At 42.9% G+C, this 14,886-nt stretch overlaps 2 protein-coding genes across 5 annotated transcripts in view; both read left to right on the top strand.

Moving 5' to 3' along the window:
- Nucleotides 1–397: 397 nt before the first annotated feature.
- LOC139216928 (charged multivesicular body protein 6-like) lies at nt 398–3,849 on the top strand. The gene is made up of 8 exons (XM_070848176.1): nt 398–577; nt 942–1,051; nt 1,368–1,455; nt 1,666–1,752; nt 2,167–2,232; nt 2,506–2,586; nt 3,289–3,364; nt 3,475–3,849. The coding sequence occupies exons 1-8, from the start codon at nt 512–514 to the stop codon at nt 3,522–3,524; spliced, it is 624 nt and encodes a 207-aa protein (XP_070704277.1). The 5' UTR covers nt 398–511; the 3' UTR covers nt 3,525–3,849.
- Nucleotides 3,850–5,369: 1,520 nt separating this feature from the next.
- LOC139216361 (BAR/IMD domain-containing adapter protein 2-like) overlaps nt 5,370–14,886 on the top strand; it is a 46,127-nt gene continuing 36,610 nt past the window's right edge. For all 4 annotated transcript variants that reach the window (XM_070847455.1, XM_070847456.1, XM_070847454.1 and 1 more), the window contains exon 1: nt 5,370–5,498. In XM_070847455.1, coding sequence (XP_070703556.1) covers nt 5,427–5,498 — 72 coding nt within the window. In that variant the 5' untranslated portion in view covers nt 5,370–5,426. The remainder of the gene's footprint in view (nt 5,499–14,886) is intronic.

The raw sequence follows: 14,886 nt of genomic DNA, 5'->3' as shown, positions 1-14,886 counted from the left end.
GATATTCGCGTAATTTATCACCTCACAGCACAACAATATAAACCAACTTCACATCTGCACAATGAAATAAAACCTGTTCATAGGATCAGTGGAATAAAAAGCTGTTTTCAACTAATTATTCACAACAAAACTATGTTAAACTAATGTAAAATACCATAATCAGCCCATGTACTGTTCAGCTCAGGTAAGTGGGTCATTTAATGTCCCGATTGCTGATCCTGGACCCCCGGAGAGTGAATCCAGCTGATATTGTGCCGTTTATTCATCACACCTCATTACATTTCATCTGCTTTTTCTTGTGTTTTTTTTTTTTTTTCCTTTGCGTTCCTTACCGCCGAGTGACTGTCCTGCCTCGCTTGCCGTAGAAAACACGGAAAAACTGTGGACATGGTGCTAGCCAGTTAGCCAGCTAGCCATTTTTTTGGCTTTGTTTTACGATGGGAAAATGTCCGGCCAAAAGTGATATTCTGTCTGTTGACGAAGGAGGGCGTGGAGGGGATGTGGCAAAATAATGGGAAACGTTTTTGGGAGAAAGAGCCGACCTTCTCGTGTAACGGAACAAGACAAAGCCATTTTGGTGAGCTGGTAGCGGCTGTAGCAGCAGATTAGTCCCGTTAGATGAACACAAGTGTTAGCTGAGGAAGCAGGGATTCATGTTAGCTTTGGGTTAAATGTGGGCTTTTATTGTAGTTCAGCTTCAGACCCTTTGTCCAACATCTGTGTGAAAAATAGAAACACCTGTACATTACAATGCAGCACAAAGCAGTGATGTAATAAAACCTACTTTGATGAAACCTTTTAGTTGTTCTGCCACAATAATCTGTGTCTGCTGTACACACTGGGGTGTCTTAGCTAGATTTTATAACCTGTATATTGTCAATTCATTAAAAATTCTACATAATTAAAGTGAAAGTATTTCTGACTTTGTGTTTTCTCCCCAGCAACTGAAGCAGCAGAGAGATAAGCTGAAGCAGTACCAGAAGAGAGTCAGCCTGCAGCTGGAGAAGGAGAGACTTCTGGCAAAGCAGCTGCTAAAAGATGGCAAGAAAGAGTAAGCAATGATAAAGACAAGGCATCAGTAACACAAGGGGAAGAAAGAAAAGTTTGTTGTTGATTAGAAATAATAGAGGTGCAGCTTTCAAACCCTTCAAATACTTTTATTTATTTGTCAGGTCCTAAAAAGTAACGTGATGAGTGAATCAAATGCAGAAGTTCACACTAACATTAACAGACCCCTCCACAGACTCAGACTGCAGCGACATCTCTAATTGTAACTGCTTTATTCTGTATGCACTGCCACACACTGTATGAATGAATATCTTAGAGACATCACACTCTCTATTTTTTTTTTTTTTTTTTTTTTGCAGAAAAGCACTGCTGCTCCTTAAGAAAAAACGATATCAGGATCAGCTACTAGACAAGACTGAAAATCAGATTTCAAACCTAGAACGCATGGTAAGTTGTGTGAGACTGATGGTGTCGCCATGGTAGCACTTACTGTTGCTGTATACAACGTAAAGAACCACACTGTACAATAATGAATGTTGCATGAGTGAATTAAAGCGCCGCACTATTTTGGATCAGCTATAAATATTCGCAACTTGTTTTGGTTGGTTTGTCATGTATGTTTGCAATTTAGCAATTTAAATGTATGTTTGTCAACAGGTTCAAGATATTGAGTTCATGCAAATTGAGATGAAAGTCATCGAGGGGCTTAAGGTTGGCAACGATTGTCTGAAGAGTATGCACAAGGTAGATATGCTATTATCTTGTTTTTTTTTCCTGCCGTGTGTGTTTAGAAATATGCCGTTCACATTCATGTGGTAATAATGCCTCCTTAAGCTTTAAATATGTGAGTGTGTACTTTAACAATGTCAAAGTTTCCACTGATAAACGTGCTTTCTTTAATATGATCCTTGGGCGAGGACTGAGCAGCAGAGAAAGCTTTTGGTTTGTGTTAGCGTAGCTGGTGCACATTGTTTGAAGATTAAAGGATTAAGAAGCAAAGCCTTGACTACAGCGGTGTGACTGCTGCACATCCTTGGATACAGTGTACAGATCTTACTCTTGGGAAATTCGCAAGCCGTCCAGAATATGTGGAAAAACTCTTTTCATCCAAAACACTTTTGTTCTGTAACATGGGCTTCCCTTTCTTGTTTGTGACAGATCATGTCAATTGAAGATGTGGAGAGAATCCTGGATGAGACCCAGGAATCAATTGAATATCAAAGGGTAAATGTCTGCTCCGCCGACATGCTGCTTATGCTGTTTTACCAATGAGCTATATCAACTTAAATTCACTAAAATCGCACTTTAACTTATAGTCAAGAACCAAGTACTGTTATGTTGTATTTGACTGATAACTTTACTGCATATTTAGAGGATTTTGCTTAAATCAGAACTCCCCTAGACATTGAAAAGTCATATTTATCCATAATAAGCCAACAAAAAAAAAACTGTGCTGTCACTGTATTGTCAGCTGACACTTTTCCTTTGCTCCTGCAGCAAATAGATGAATTGCTGGCTGGAGCCCTGACGCAGGAGGACGAGGACGCTGTATTAGAGGAGCTGGAGGCTATCACTCAGGTGGGCGTTAAGCTGCATGTTTAACCTTTCTTAACGCAGAGAATGTTTGCTGAGCATGCTTGATCTTTTACCGTAAAAACCCCACTTCACATTCGTAGTTACACAGACCGAGGTCTGGTCTAACCGCAGGCTTCAGCTGTTTGCCGCTCAGCGCTTCCACTTGAGCAGTGCTGTGGTGGGAGCGGAAGGAAGGAAGCAACAATACCAGTGTGTGTGTGTGTGTAATAGGAGGTTGTAATTTTGGAACAGTTGTGGATATGAATTTGGTTGATTGATGATAATTAAAACCTCAGCAGATTTTTTTCTTCCTTTGTGCTCTAATTATTATTCCAAATGAAGACACACGCTCAAGCCTATCAGAGCTGCACAAATGATTATGTTTCACCCTTGAACACAGACACAGATCCTAATTCTTAGTCTTTTTTTTGACAAAATGGGGAAAGCAAAACAACATTCCCTTTCAACACTTTATCTAAAAAATGTTTTGGATGCAGCATCAAACAGGTTGGGGTCAAATAAGTTACCTTTACTGACGTACAGTAGGTGACTAAAACAGAAAATGTGTGGATGCAGCTTAAGTGCCTTGTTAAGTGGAGAAGAATCCGTTTGCCCTCAAAGGAGACCTTTGTATGTCTGCAGTTGGCTACTTTAACTTTTATCATTCCAGCTTTTGTTGTCGCTCTGTCGGTTCTTCTGAAACAGGGAGAAGATTTAGCACTTCCAGAGGTCCCCACTGAGCCGATGCCGGAGGTCCCAGAGGCAGCTAAAGCTGAACCAGGTGGAGTGCAGTTGATTTTCCTTATTTCACAGCACGAAGCGTTCCTTACACACTTGATATATTTGCTGCCAGACTGATCATATTTGCTTCACTTTTACTTCCTTTCCCAGAGAGAAGAGAGGCAAAGAACAAGCCAGACAGAGAGATGCTGGCAGCCTGACAGACCGGGTTTGTGGTGGGGAGCAGGCCGACTGGGTACTGATAGACATTCTGTTAATTTCAGTGTTTCATCCTTAATTGTCAGTAGGTGAAGGTGGGACCTGCAGACGTCATGCACCCACACACATATTACAGGCTCAACACTGTGCCTGTACTCTGGTTCACTGCTCCCGTGTATATGAAGGAGGGGAAATGTGCTATTGCTCTGCTTCTGACTCAGATTAGCAAAGCTCTGTCGCATTGTAACTGTTCTTGTTAAGGCGTAACAGAATTAAATGACAAATTTTTAGATGTTTTACACATTAATTTCAGTTGTTTTCCATAGTAAATTGAGCTGTGGCAACAATATCTCTTCTTGGCTTTTCTTTCATAAACTATATTTAAACTACTACTATATTTAAAATGTGAGGTCATTTGGCTCTATTCTCATTGGATATTGTAGTATTTTGTGTATGGTGCGTCCTCCAGAAGGGGGCACTCCTTCCTAGTTTTTGTTTTTCACTCTCCAGTTTACAAAACAGGTGTCTTCATTCACTTCCAGGCAGTGGAGTGTGTTTGATTCTTGACAGAAAGTAGAAAGCTCATGGTGCTGATATGTGGGAGATGTTTAGACAAGAAAGCCAATATAGTATTTACAGTCTTACACTAAGTGGGCACTTAGACTCTAATTAGCATGCACAATGAAGCTAGCACAAATAATCCACTGTGAGAAAAACATCACCTTTGGTGTAAGTGAAAACAGTCAGACTATGACTCGTTCACTTACGCAATACAATTATATACATAAAATATCTTTTTGTAAACAGAAAAAAGAGAAATTCAATGGCGACAGTTGCACCGCACAATATTTTCTAGGTTACTGGTGCTGCAGCAGCAGTGTGCACAGAAACTTGAATGGACAGAGGCAGAAAACGACAAAATGCACCACGCCGACCCTCTGAAGCTCACAGGTGGACGATGGACACTGTTTATCGGACTGTTATGTCTTCATGGCTGGCCAGCTGCCATTCTTTGTCCAAATGATTCACAAGGAAAAAACAAAGAGGTTTGGCTCAGTACAGGAGACATCCCTCCTGTGTCCTCTCCCCTTTGTGCAGCCTTTGCCTACAGGCTGATTGTTTTAGATGGATGCACATTTTGCATTAGGATTTGTGTCTTTTAAGCTCATAATAACACACAAGTGTCAATATGAATAGGCAAATCTAAAATGACAGGTTTTTATAGTATTTAAATATTAGATGTGCCTCTGCATACTGTATAATGGGAGTGGTGGAGCTCAATGGGTGCAGAAATACAGGGGGCGGGCACTAAATCTGCACTTTGACAAGATGGTGCTGCGTTTTAATGCTGTAGGGAATATTGGCTGTCGGGTTTCAGCGCAGAAGCCCTGTCAAGATGAAAGGGATTTTAGAATATGTCACTGACTGCCATTATAATGTGGCCTTTATTATCGCCCTTTAACATCGTAGGCTACATTTATGTAGTTTTTGTGATATTTTGCGACCAATCACACTCCCAGGCGTTTCCTCCTACCCAGCCGACCACTGGTCTGACTTTATTTCTAATATATGAGATATTTAATAACTAAGCAACATGTGATAAAAAAAAAAAAAAAAAAATGCTACCCTGCCCCTTTTTGTTGTTTCATTGTATTTCCGATTAAACATTTCTGTTGCGCGTCTGAGAGTGCGCGAAAACCGATCCGTCGAGGAGTCCGTGAAGGCAGCAGCGGGCTGTCAGCTGTGGAGAGGGAAGGTGCGTTCAGTTGGAGTGGGGTTTCAGGAGCGCAGCATCGTCTCACTCTCCCACGGGCGCATAGCCTCGCCTATTTGAATAAACTCGCGTGTTTACCCGTTTCTTCCCCCTTTTACGCGGATACACGTTTCCAGGAACAAAACCGTTTATGGTCCTGGCTGAAGATTTCACGATGTCTCGCACCGACGAGGTTCACCGCCTGACGGAAAATGTCTATAAGGTAAGGTTAAACTCATGGATAAAGTTTGGAGAGGCGTGTGGTTGATGTGGTGTCAGCTGTCCACCGTGAATCGGGCTCCATCACTCAGTGGCCAGGACGCATTCAGAGCCTCATGGTTGTTTCTTCGATAATCTCTTTAGGGAGACGCGCAGTGGCTCAGTTGATTTGTTTTTTTTTTCCTAAGGTCTTCCACCTCCAGAGCTCTCAGCTAAAATCAAAGTCAGTCACTCAGTCAGCCTATTGCTATATGCAGGCCTGTATTGTCTCTCTATAAGTCGGGAATGTGAGGTTTTCTCAGGATACAAGTGGATTTCTATGGCCTAGTTTTCTCACTGAAACAGGGACATATTGCATTCCAGAAGTCAGTGTTTGGCAGAAAAGGTTGGGCTTATCTGTTGCAACAAGTAAACATTTGCCCCACAGGGCTTTCAACATTCAAACCTGTTCTACATAAAGAAAAGAAAGAAGAAAAAAACCCCTGTGTGTGTGAGAAATGTCAGCCTCAATAGTGATAAATTATTCTCAGGTGAATAAGAATAGAATTGACTCCAGCTTCATCTTAAATGGGGGGTTCACCTCCTACTTATTTGATCGATTTGTCTGTGAAATGGCTCAAAAAGAGCAAAAGAATAATGTCTCACAACCCCAAAAAACTACAAACTGCATGCATGCATGTATGGCCCAACGCTGAAATGCATTCAACATGTAATTAGAAAAGAGAGTCAGCTCATGTGGGGTTAAAGTGGGGATTTGTCATTTATTAAATAACAGTGTGTGCCACTGCTGGCTTGTGACGTGTCTGCAATGTTTAATTGATTATGAAAATGGTTGCTGATTACTTTTCGCACAACAGCTAATCCATTCAGCGACTAATCATTTCAACGCTGATTGCTGTGTAATTCATCCAAAGTTACCCCGGGCTTTGGTTCACCATCTTTGTTTCAAAGTTGCAGGCGCCTACTGAGGGAAAACCGCATGTTATGAGGGCTCCACACCCAAGTCTCGTGATAATCTCTGCTTTCTGTTTTGCTTGGAGCTCTCTGACATACGGGGAGGTCACTTTCAGTATATTCCCAGTCATTATTTACATGTAAAAGCCATTGAATATTACCCTACTTTACCCTACCAGCTGTAGCCTCCCTAACAGAAGGCCAAAGTGGGTAGAGGGTAGTTCTCCTACAGGGAATAGACATCCATCAGAAAGGAGGTCAGATGAGCAGAGAGAGCTGACTGACTGATGCTTCTTTTAGAGTCGACAGGGGAGGCAAGTGTTTCAGGTGGCTATTTCTGGGCCGAATTGGTCACACAGCCTACAGTGTGTCCTTTTTAATGGTGAATTGTACGCCATGCTCTGTCGGGGTTTGTCCAAGTGTTTACACCTACTAATGTGGGTTAATCAACATAAGACGCGCTTGTAGGTGTCTGGATCCCAAGCGCTTGGGGAGAACAGGCCCTTTCATAGATGGGCTTTGCTCATTTGAGTGCAAGTCCAGCGTTTGGGGCTCTGTCTCTGGCGGTGAGAGCAGCCGTCAAGAGTCCTGACAGGCAGGAACACTGATGGGCAGTGGAGTGGAGAGACAGAGTCCTCTTCCTCGCTGGGGATCCGACCTCGTGGCAGAGGCCAGGAGGTCACAAAGAGTGCTGTCTGCAGTCGCTGCTTATTTTACCCTGCAGTGTAGAAGCAAAGTTTCTTCGTGTGCTTTAATATTTTAAGAGATCAGCTCAGTTTGACTCCCACCATCACCACAGTGATGAAAAGCGTCAGTCTTTCACAGCATGCGGTGTGCCGTCAGATGTTTACACCTTCAAAACCGCACTTGCTTCATTTTGTCAAAGCTGTGCTGTTTTATCGTGGGAACTGGGAGTAATGCTGCTAATAGTTTGGATGCAAAATGACACATCGAGGTTCCAGTGCAGACTGTCAACTTTAATTTCAGGGGTTTGTCAGCCACGTTGAGAGAACGAACGGTGAAGCTGCGAGGCTTGTTGCATAAGTATTAAAATTAGATGAAAATTACATGACTTATGTAAGTGATTGAAAGGGTGCAACGTTTACTCCAAATCCAGTTCAGCTGATCGTCGGTGACAGCAGGGCACGGTGGTCGTCTCTAACCGCCGTGATGAGTGAGACTCTTAGGTTGTGCTCACAGCCTTGTACCTTTTGACTTTAAGCACCTTTTTTTAACATCTTTATAATTCAGTTCCTAATTGTTCGTACTGATGATTAAACATGGACACTTGTGTTGGAAAGTCACCCAACATTAACTTTTGGGGATAATGAATGGTACTTAAACTTCCCCAGCAGTGGCTGCCCTCTCTAACGCTGCCCACTTCTCTCCTCCACACACATTTGAAGGCCTCCTTAGACAGTTATTGTTGTTTGTCTACTTTGTATGCAAGCAGACATCTCCTAAGGAAGAGGAGATGTAAAAACATACGGCGGCAAAGTGACTGCAGCCAGCAGCTGGGCAGGTACTGAATAATTGCAGGAGAGAAGAGGAGGGGGGGGGTAACTTCATTTCTGTGATTCATGTTAGTGTGTGTGTTTAACAGGGATGGATTCAGAATCTCACTGCGAGCGTTTGCCTCTGCTAAAGGCCAGAGGCACTCCTTAGTTTTTTTAGATGACTTTATCTCAATCAACAGGGGAGTCAACCCTGTAAACCTCGCAATCCCAGTGTGATCCTCTGTGACTCACTTCGATTCTCCTCCCTCTCATAGACAGGCAGTTCCAGACGTGGCGATTGGCGTCTAGTCATTCCCGCGCTGACGGGGTGAGACAGATACTTAAGACTGACACTCAGAGCTTGCGTGTGCGTCTGCGTGCGTCTGTGTGTGTGCGCGCAGCAGTCACCTCCACCAGCTGGCCGTGCAGCCGGATGTCTGAGAGAGGTGGTGCCCCGGGTCAAGCCTCTTAACATGCCGATGGATGAACACTGAGCACCAACCTGGCTTTTGTGGATGGGTGGGGGCGGACAAAGTGAAGTGAACAAACAGATTAATCAGACTAGAGGAAGAAGAATGGGGATTGAGTTAAGCGACTCAATAATGAAACCTTTTAAATGATTTTAAAAGAGTAGATGTCGTGATGGGTGCATGAAAACGAAGCGCAGTGAACACACCCTTTAGCTCAATATGACTTTTTTTTTTTTTTTACTTGTATTTACTCAGCCTCTTTGTCAAGAGAAGTGCTGTGTGTTCTGTGCCTGATACATGCGGTGCAGGTTTTGAACACACCCTGGCAGGTAAGGGAATAGAGAGGGTGTGTCTTGTCTCCACCAGCCCTCAGGACAGCACTCATTTTCCCATGCAACACCACTCCCTAATTGTCAACACAGCCTGGAAAACATTGGATGCCATTTTCTCAAGTGGCTGTTATGAAGAAGGCAAAATAGTTGTTTGACTTAAACTGGATCAAGTGTGATATTCGATGCTCTCTGGTTATGGGATCTTCCTTGTGTCATGAGTCTGATACTGCTGCAGTGCGCTTGTTTGATAAAAACAAACAAACAAAAAAAAAAAAAACCCATTCTGAAATGCAGTTTTTCTGCCTAAAAGACATCATGTTATATAATCGGTTTCTCTCTCAGTTGCAACATTGTCGTGACGTTCGCTGCACTCAAATGAATGATATTCTGATAGCGATAAGAGGACTACAGTTCCAACACAACCTCATGTGGGAGATCTGAACAGGTGGTCTCTTAGCAACAACGTGCCATTATTCTTATGTGTTTCTGTCATATCATTGTGCTAAAAGACTTGCAGTTGGTGAAGGGCTGGAGAAGGCGAATGAGAGGGAGGGAAAGCAATGGAGAGGGGAGGAGGAGGAGGACGAGGAGGAGGAGGAGGGGGGAGTCGTATAGTTTGTTTAAAAAAAAAAGAGCTAAAAGGGAGATGTTGAGTCTGTCGTAATTGAATAAAAATGCCTCATAAAAGGCCCGTAAGGCGTCCAGTGTAAACCAGCCCTGTCTACTGTATATATAGTAGTATTTTGTCCCTGTCGTCCCACATTAAGACGCCTCTGAGAGGCACTTGGATGAAGACACCACCCATCACTGTGCTTACCTTATTTTTCCAGCAGTATATCACATAAGGCGCCTCTTGCCTTATGATATGCAATTTAATGGAGTTTAAAATGACTTCAACTCCTGAACATCTGCCTCCGAAATATATTGTTTCAACAAGTTCATGCCTGCTTCTGCCTTGGGGCCTTGAAAAGATTGCATTATGCACTGCAGGAGATATCATAACATTCATTGCCTGTGGAACAGCACATTTGTTCCCTGTGCCTTTGACTGCGATGCAGAGAGAGGACTATTGCTCCACACACCCACCTTCTCTGCACGTCTGGGGGCGGATGGTTTAGAGACATTCTCTCTTTTCTTTTACTCATCACTGCTTTTTTCAGAGAGTGGAGATGCTCAGCGCTCAATCCAAGGCTACACTGTAATGACTGCAAAGAAGCTTTGTGGCCATTGCTGACAGAAAAGGTTGAACTTTGAAGTCACCTTGTTCACGTGGCCATCATCCAGAATATTACTTAGGCCTATTTATCACAAAAACAGCACACATACGGACATTATTTGCTTTATAGAAAACATTAAAATGCTTTATTGTGGGGGTGGAAGGTAGAAGAAGATGAAGAGAGGGGGAAAATAGATGGAGACATTCCACATCCTTGTTGAAATAGTCCCTAATTACTGTGGAGGGTGAAGCTGTAATTACCCAGACTGAAAGAGACACACAGAAGCAGACACAGAACATTTGAGTTAGTGCTGTGGCAGTGGACAATGGCCTCACATTTATGGGTCATGGACTACAGTTAACATGCCTGTGGCGAGTCTTACTGTATGTCTCTGTGGCAGCTGCTGCTGCTTTCAGTAGCATTGGCCACACTACACCCACTGGACTAGCTGAGGAGTCAACCACAGTGTTCCTCTGAGCCCCAGTCATGCTATTGTACACAATGTAGGATATTCTGGCCGGCATACCAACATGTTTTGAATGTTCCTTTTGTCAGGACATTTCCACGCAGTGAAACTTTGCCACTGGGATGTAAAGTGACTAATGCAGCAGACACAGTCACTGCTACGACCCTCTATGTGCTTCCAGTTTGTTCCATTTTTTTTTTCTCGAATTCAGAGTGCATTTGAGTCCCTCATTTAAGTGATGTTCTTGCTCACTTCGGTAAAAAATCACGCCATGTCGCATTCAAATTGACTGAACACTTACAGGACTGGCACTTAAGTAGGAGATGTAAATGTATTTTGAGTTTACACGTGCTAAGAACTAGATGAATGGGGTTTCTGTCTATTTTGGACTGTGGTTAAATCTGAGTGTTGGAAGGAGCAAGACCCCCGATAAATTCATAATTCATAAACACCCCTCCTGAAAGCTTTAAAGCTGCCACATGAAATATGAATCTGCTGATGTCTTCGTATTGAACCAGTGAAGTAATTACACTGACATTAGATTCTTCATGGCATGATCTGTTGGTTTTGTTTTTTCATTTTATGGTCATTTGGAGAGGCAGCTGTCTCTGCTTGCTGTTTATTTCCTTTCACGATCGAAAGTATTTTGAGTGTTTTTAAGAGTAATGTGTTTCTTTCCTTTATCAAAATGCTGGTCAAAGAACTAAAGCTAGCAAATAAGTCTTGGTCTTTGTTGCTGTGGTAACCAGCGCCTGTGTTGTTGGGCTAGTTGAGTGGATGATGCTGGGCTGAGTGTGAGCGGAGCGGAGGGGGGGGGGTCACTCTGGCTGCAGATGACAGCAAAGCAAACAAACACAGTAAATACTTGGTCTCTGCGAGCAGATGATTTGTTGGGCTTTGGCAGCAGGAAGGTGGGGACAGGGTAAAGAAAGGTGGCTTGGGTTTATTCCTCCTCCACCTGAGACCCGTTGTACACGACTGGGGGGGGGGCAAACATCATCAAGCCTCATGTTTTGCCCAGTTGTGACTGAATCTGACAAAAAAATGGTGCTGTTTGTGTTACATTTGCAAAAAGCCCCTAATAATGCATGTTGGTGACAAACATTTAGGAGGCACCTCAAACATGACGAAGCATTTGACTCCCACATAAAGCGATTGTGCATTGTTTTTGATGTGTTGCAGACTTTCAGCTATTCAGTGCATGAACGATTACTCCAAATCACAACTTAGCAGGAGTCCACAGACCAGTTCTCTTCTACCTTCAGCTTCCACATGCGACACAGTCCTGATAGCGAGTTGCAGACTGTGTTTGCATGGCAGAGAAAGGAAAGAGCATGGGGTGTGTAAGTAGGCAAGTGTTAGTAAGTGGTGATTCAAGATGATGGAGATGCATCCTTTCGCAACAGTTGAGTTTCCTTGGTTTGGCATAGCTGAGTCATGTTGGACTGTTAACCCTTATTGGATAAGTCGAATTACAATACTGAAAAGTATCTGATATGAAACTCTGTTTTTCTACTGATAGGTTTATGTTCATGTCTATGTTCACATAACTACAGAAGGAATTAATCATTATTTAAAGGATAACTTTGGTATTTCTAAACCTGGGCCTTATCTTGGTATTTTTTGTGTTTAAAATGACTGGGAGATACAAAATGTTTGAAACTCCCCCAGTAGATTGGGTGGTGAACGAGCTACAATGACTGCAACGTACTCCTTTGGGGCAATTGTGCCTGATCAAAGTACAAGCTCTAAAAGTGCTTGTTTTTGCCACTGACAGGCTCATATTCTCATTGTAAGTGTCTAACAGCATTACAGGAACATCCCTACGGAGACAGAGCTGTAAAATCCTTTTCTGTTTGACCTGAAATAGCCCATAAATCTCTCAGTTCAAAGCCACCAGACTCCACTTACAAAAACAGTAATTTTACACAGGAGTTGCTGGTCTTCTGCTGTCTCAGTCAGCTAGCTTATTTTTTTTGCCATTTTGTGACTTTGGTGTTTTGAAGGGTTAGTTTGATTCCAAAACAATATTTGCGTAACTTACAATAACAAATACAAACTAACAATTGAGGCAGCAGTAGACCAGGGACTGCCGAGTTCTGCAAGGTAAAATTGCTGTTTTTGTCAATAGAGTCTGGTGGATATGAATAGCATGATACAACGGCTATCTCTGCAGGGATCTTTTCCATGATGTTGTCGGAGATTTAGAATAATAATCTAAGCCTCTCAGTGGCCAAAAAAAAAATCACTTTTAGTGGACAGACTTTGATCAGACGCAAAAATGTTGTCATTTATTAAACATGCTGACTGTTTGGTTTGGTTACAGTCTAAAGTTCTCAGAGTGAAAAACGTAAGGGCATCAACAGGAGCCAGAATGCTCCTTTGGAGTCACCACCCCCTCATCTTTTCTATCAGACGGGCATGTCAGCATTACCCACATTACTCAGTTTGTGTGTGCGTGATAAAGGCAACATCATTATCTGTAATATAAGAGCAGGTGTTGAAACTGTCAGTATTTGCTGCATCGACAAAACAAACAGCTGCCTGTCACTCTGTGAAGTTTTAAGGAGAACACCTTTGATCCTTTCAGTATGGATCCCTGTCTGTGTTCGACGTGACTGATACGCAGTAATGTACTTTGTGCTCCTCCGTAACGAGAGAAAACAAGAGCTGAGTTTTCTCTCGGCTCATGATGTCAAAAAGTTTGCTCGCCTCAACTCAACTTGGAGAGGACACAAACATTCACGTGGTATTCTTGGATTTAACGTTCGCCTTGGCTTCCACTGAAAGCACGCGCTGTGCCTACTGCAATATTAGTAATGCTTTAGGTATGCAAGAAGGACAAACCTGGCATCTACTCCCAGTGTATACCTGGACTTTGCTCTGAAATAGTCATGTGACAGTCTGTGTGTGTTTTTTGGATGGCTGTGTGTACTTTACTGCACAAAATTTTAACTTGTCCTTCGTCTGTGTTGCAGTAAGAGGTCGGCTGTGTTCCCCTCGGTTCTATAGTTGCTCCGTAGTGATTTTTAGACTCCTTGTACTCTACATCCCTTGCTATTGTGTGGTCTCCTTGGCAACCTATGAAAAAGCTGTTAATTTGTGAATCTAAAGTCTGCCTTAGATTTTTGCCACCATCCTCTCAAAACACAGACTCGAGTCTTCGAGCATGATCTGTAAATTAAATTGGCATTCTTCTGGTGAAATGTAATAAGATTTGGATGGAATGCAGCCTTTCACAAGCGGCTGTTGTCTCTCCAGTATAGCAGTCTGACATTCTCCATCATGACACTAGGAGGAATAGTTTAAAAAACATAGCTGTGACCCAGCTTGATATTAAATTCATTCACTTGGGAGAAGAACCCAGGATGATAGACATAAGCAAAGTAAACAGTAAAGTTCGACTCAGACTGGCCTTTGGCAGAATGCCTACATGTACTTCATAGACAGTAAGTTTATACTACACTATGCAAAAATACGTTAAAATCACAATATACTGTGTGAACAGTGAATAACTTCTACAATCATCTGACATTTAACACCACATAAGAATCAAAGAAAACCCTACCTGCCCCTGTCATGTATTTATTTTCCAAATAAATCCAAATATTGTCCCGACATGTACATTCTCTAATTCTGATATTTGCGACATGCTCCTGAAGGCAGCATGATGTATTTTTGACAGGTTGATTGGGTCAGTCTGTGTGCTGTTGTTAGTACAATGACGGCAAATAAAAATAAAATCTGGTGCCACTCCAAACACACACACACACACACACACACACACACACACACCAGTTGAAACTAATATCAAAATGACTGTTCAGACGTCTTTAGACATTATATTAGGGATATTCAGAACTGCCATTTGAGGCCGTGTTTCTCATTCGTGTGCTCAAGCGTTGCTAACCTGAAGTATCACAGAACGATAGTAAAACATGATGTTTTCTCTCTAGACATCATGTTCAAGCCTACGTCTGCGCAGTAACTCCAGCAACACAGGGTTTCCCTCCAGCAAAGTGTTTAGCTGAGGCTGTGAGACATGCAGATCCTGACGTGTCTCTTCTTGGTCCGTCGCTGTTCCTCATCAATCAGCCGAGTCAACTAGGCGGGAGATTACACTGCAGCCGGACTATTTCCCCCTGGCACAGTGGTTAGTTTATGCTAAAGGTCTTTGCCGTCCCCCAGCTGATTGAGACCCATCATAAACTCACACTGCTCCTCATTAAGAAAGAAAAAGACCAACTGTGAGGTCCATCAGCACATTATCCCCTTTCTTTACATTCCACCTGGATTACGTCATTAGGCTCGGCTTCCTGTGCCGCGTGTCACCACATGACACGTCCCCACCGTCCTCACAAACACAATAATTGGGGGCTTCATCTGATCCTGGGCATTTTCAGTCCCGTCTGTGGCAGGCTGCCGAAGAGAGAGAGAGAGATGAGGAGGAGGAGGAG

The sequence above is a fragment of the Pempheris klunzingeri genome, chromosome 17, assembly GCF_042242105.1.
Source record: "Pempheris klunzingeri isolate RE-2024b chromosome 17, fPemKlu1.hap1, whole genome shotgun sequence".
Classification (NCBI taxonomy): Eukaryota; Metazoa; Chordata; class Actinopteri; order Acropomatiformes; family Pempheridae; genus Pempheris; species Pempheris klunzingeri.
This window is presented reverse-complemented; position numbering and strand designations above follow the sequence as displayed.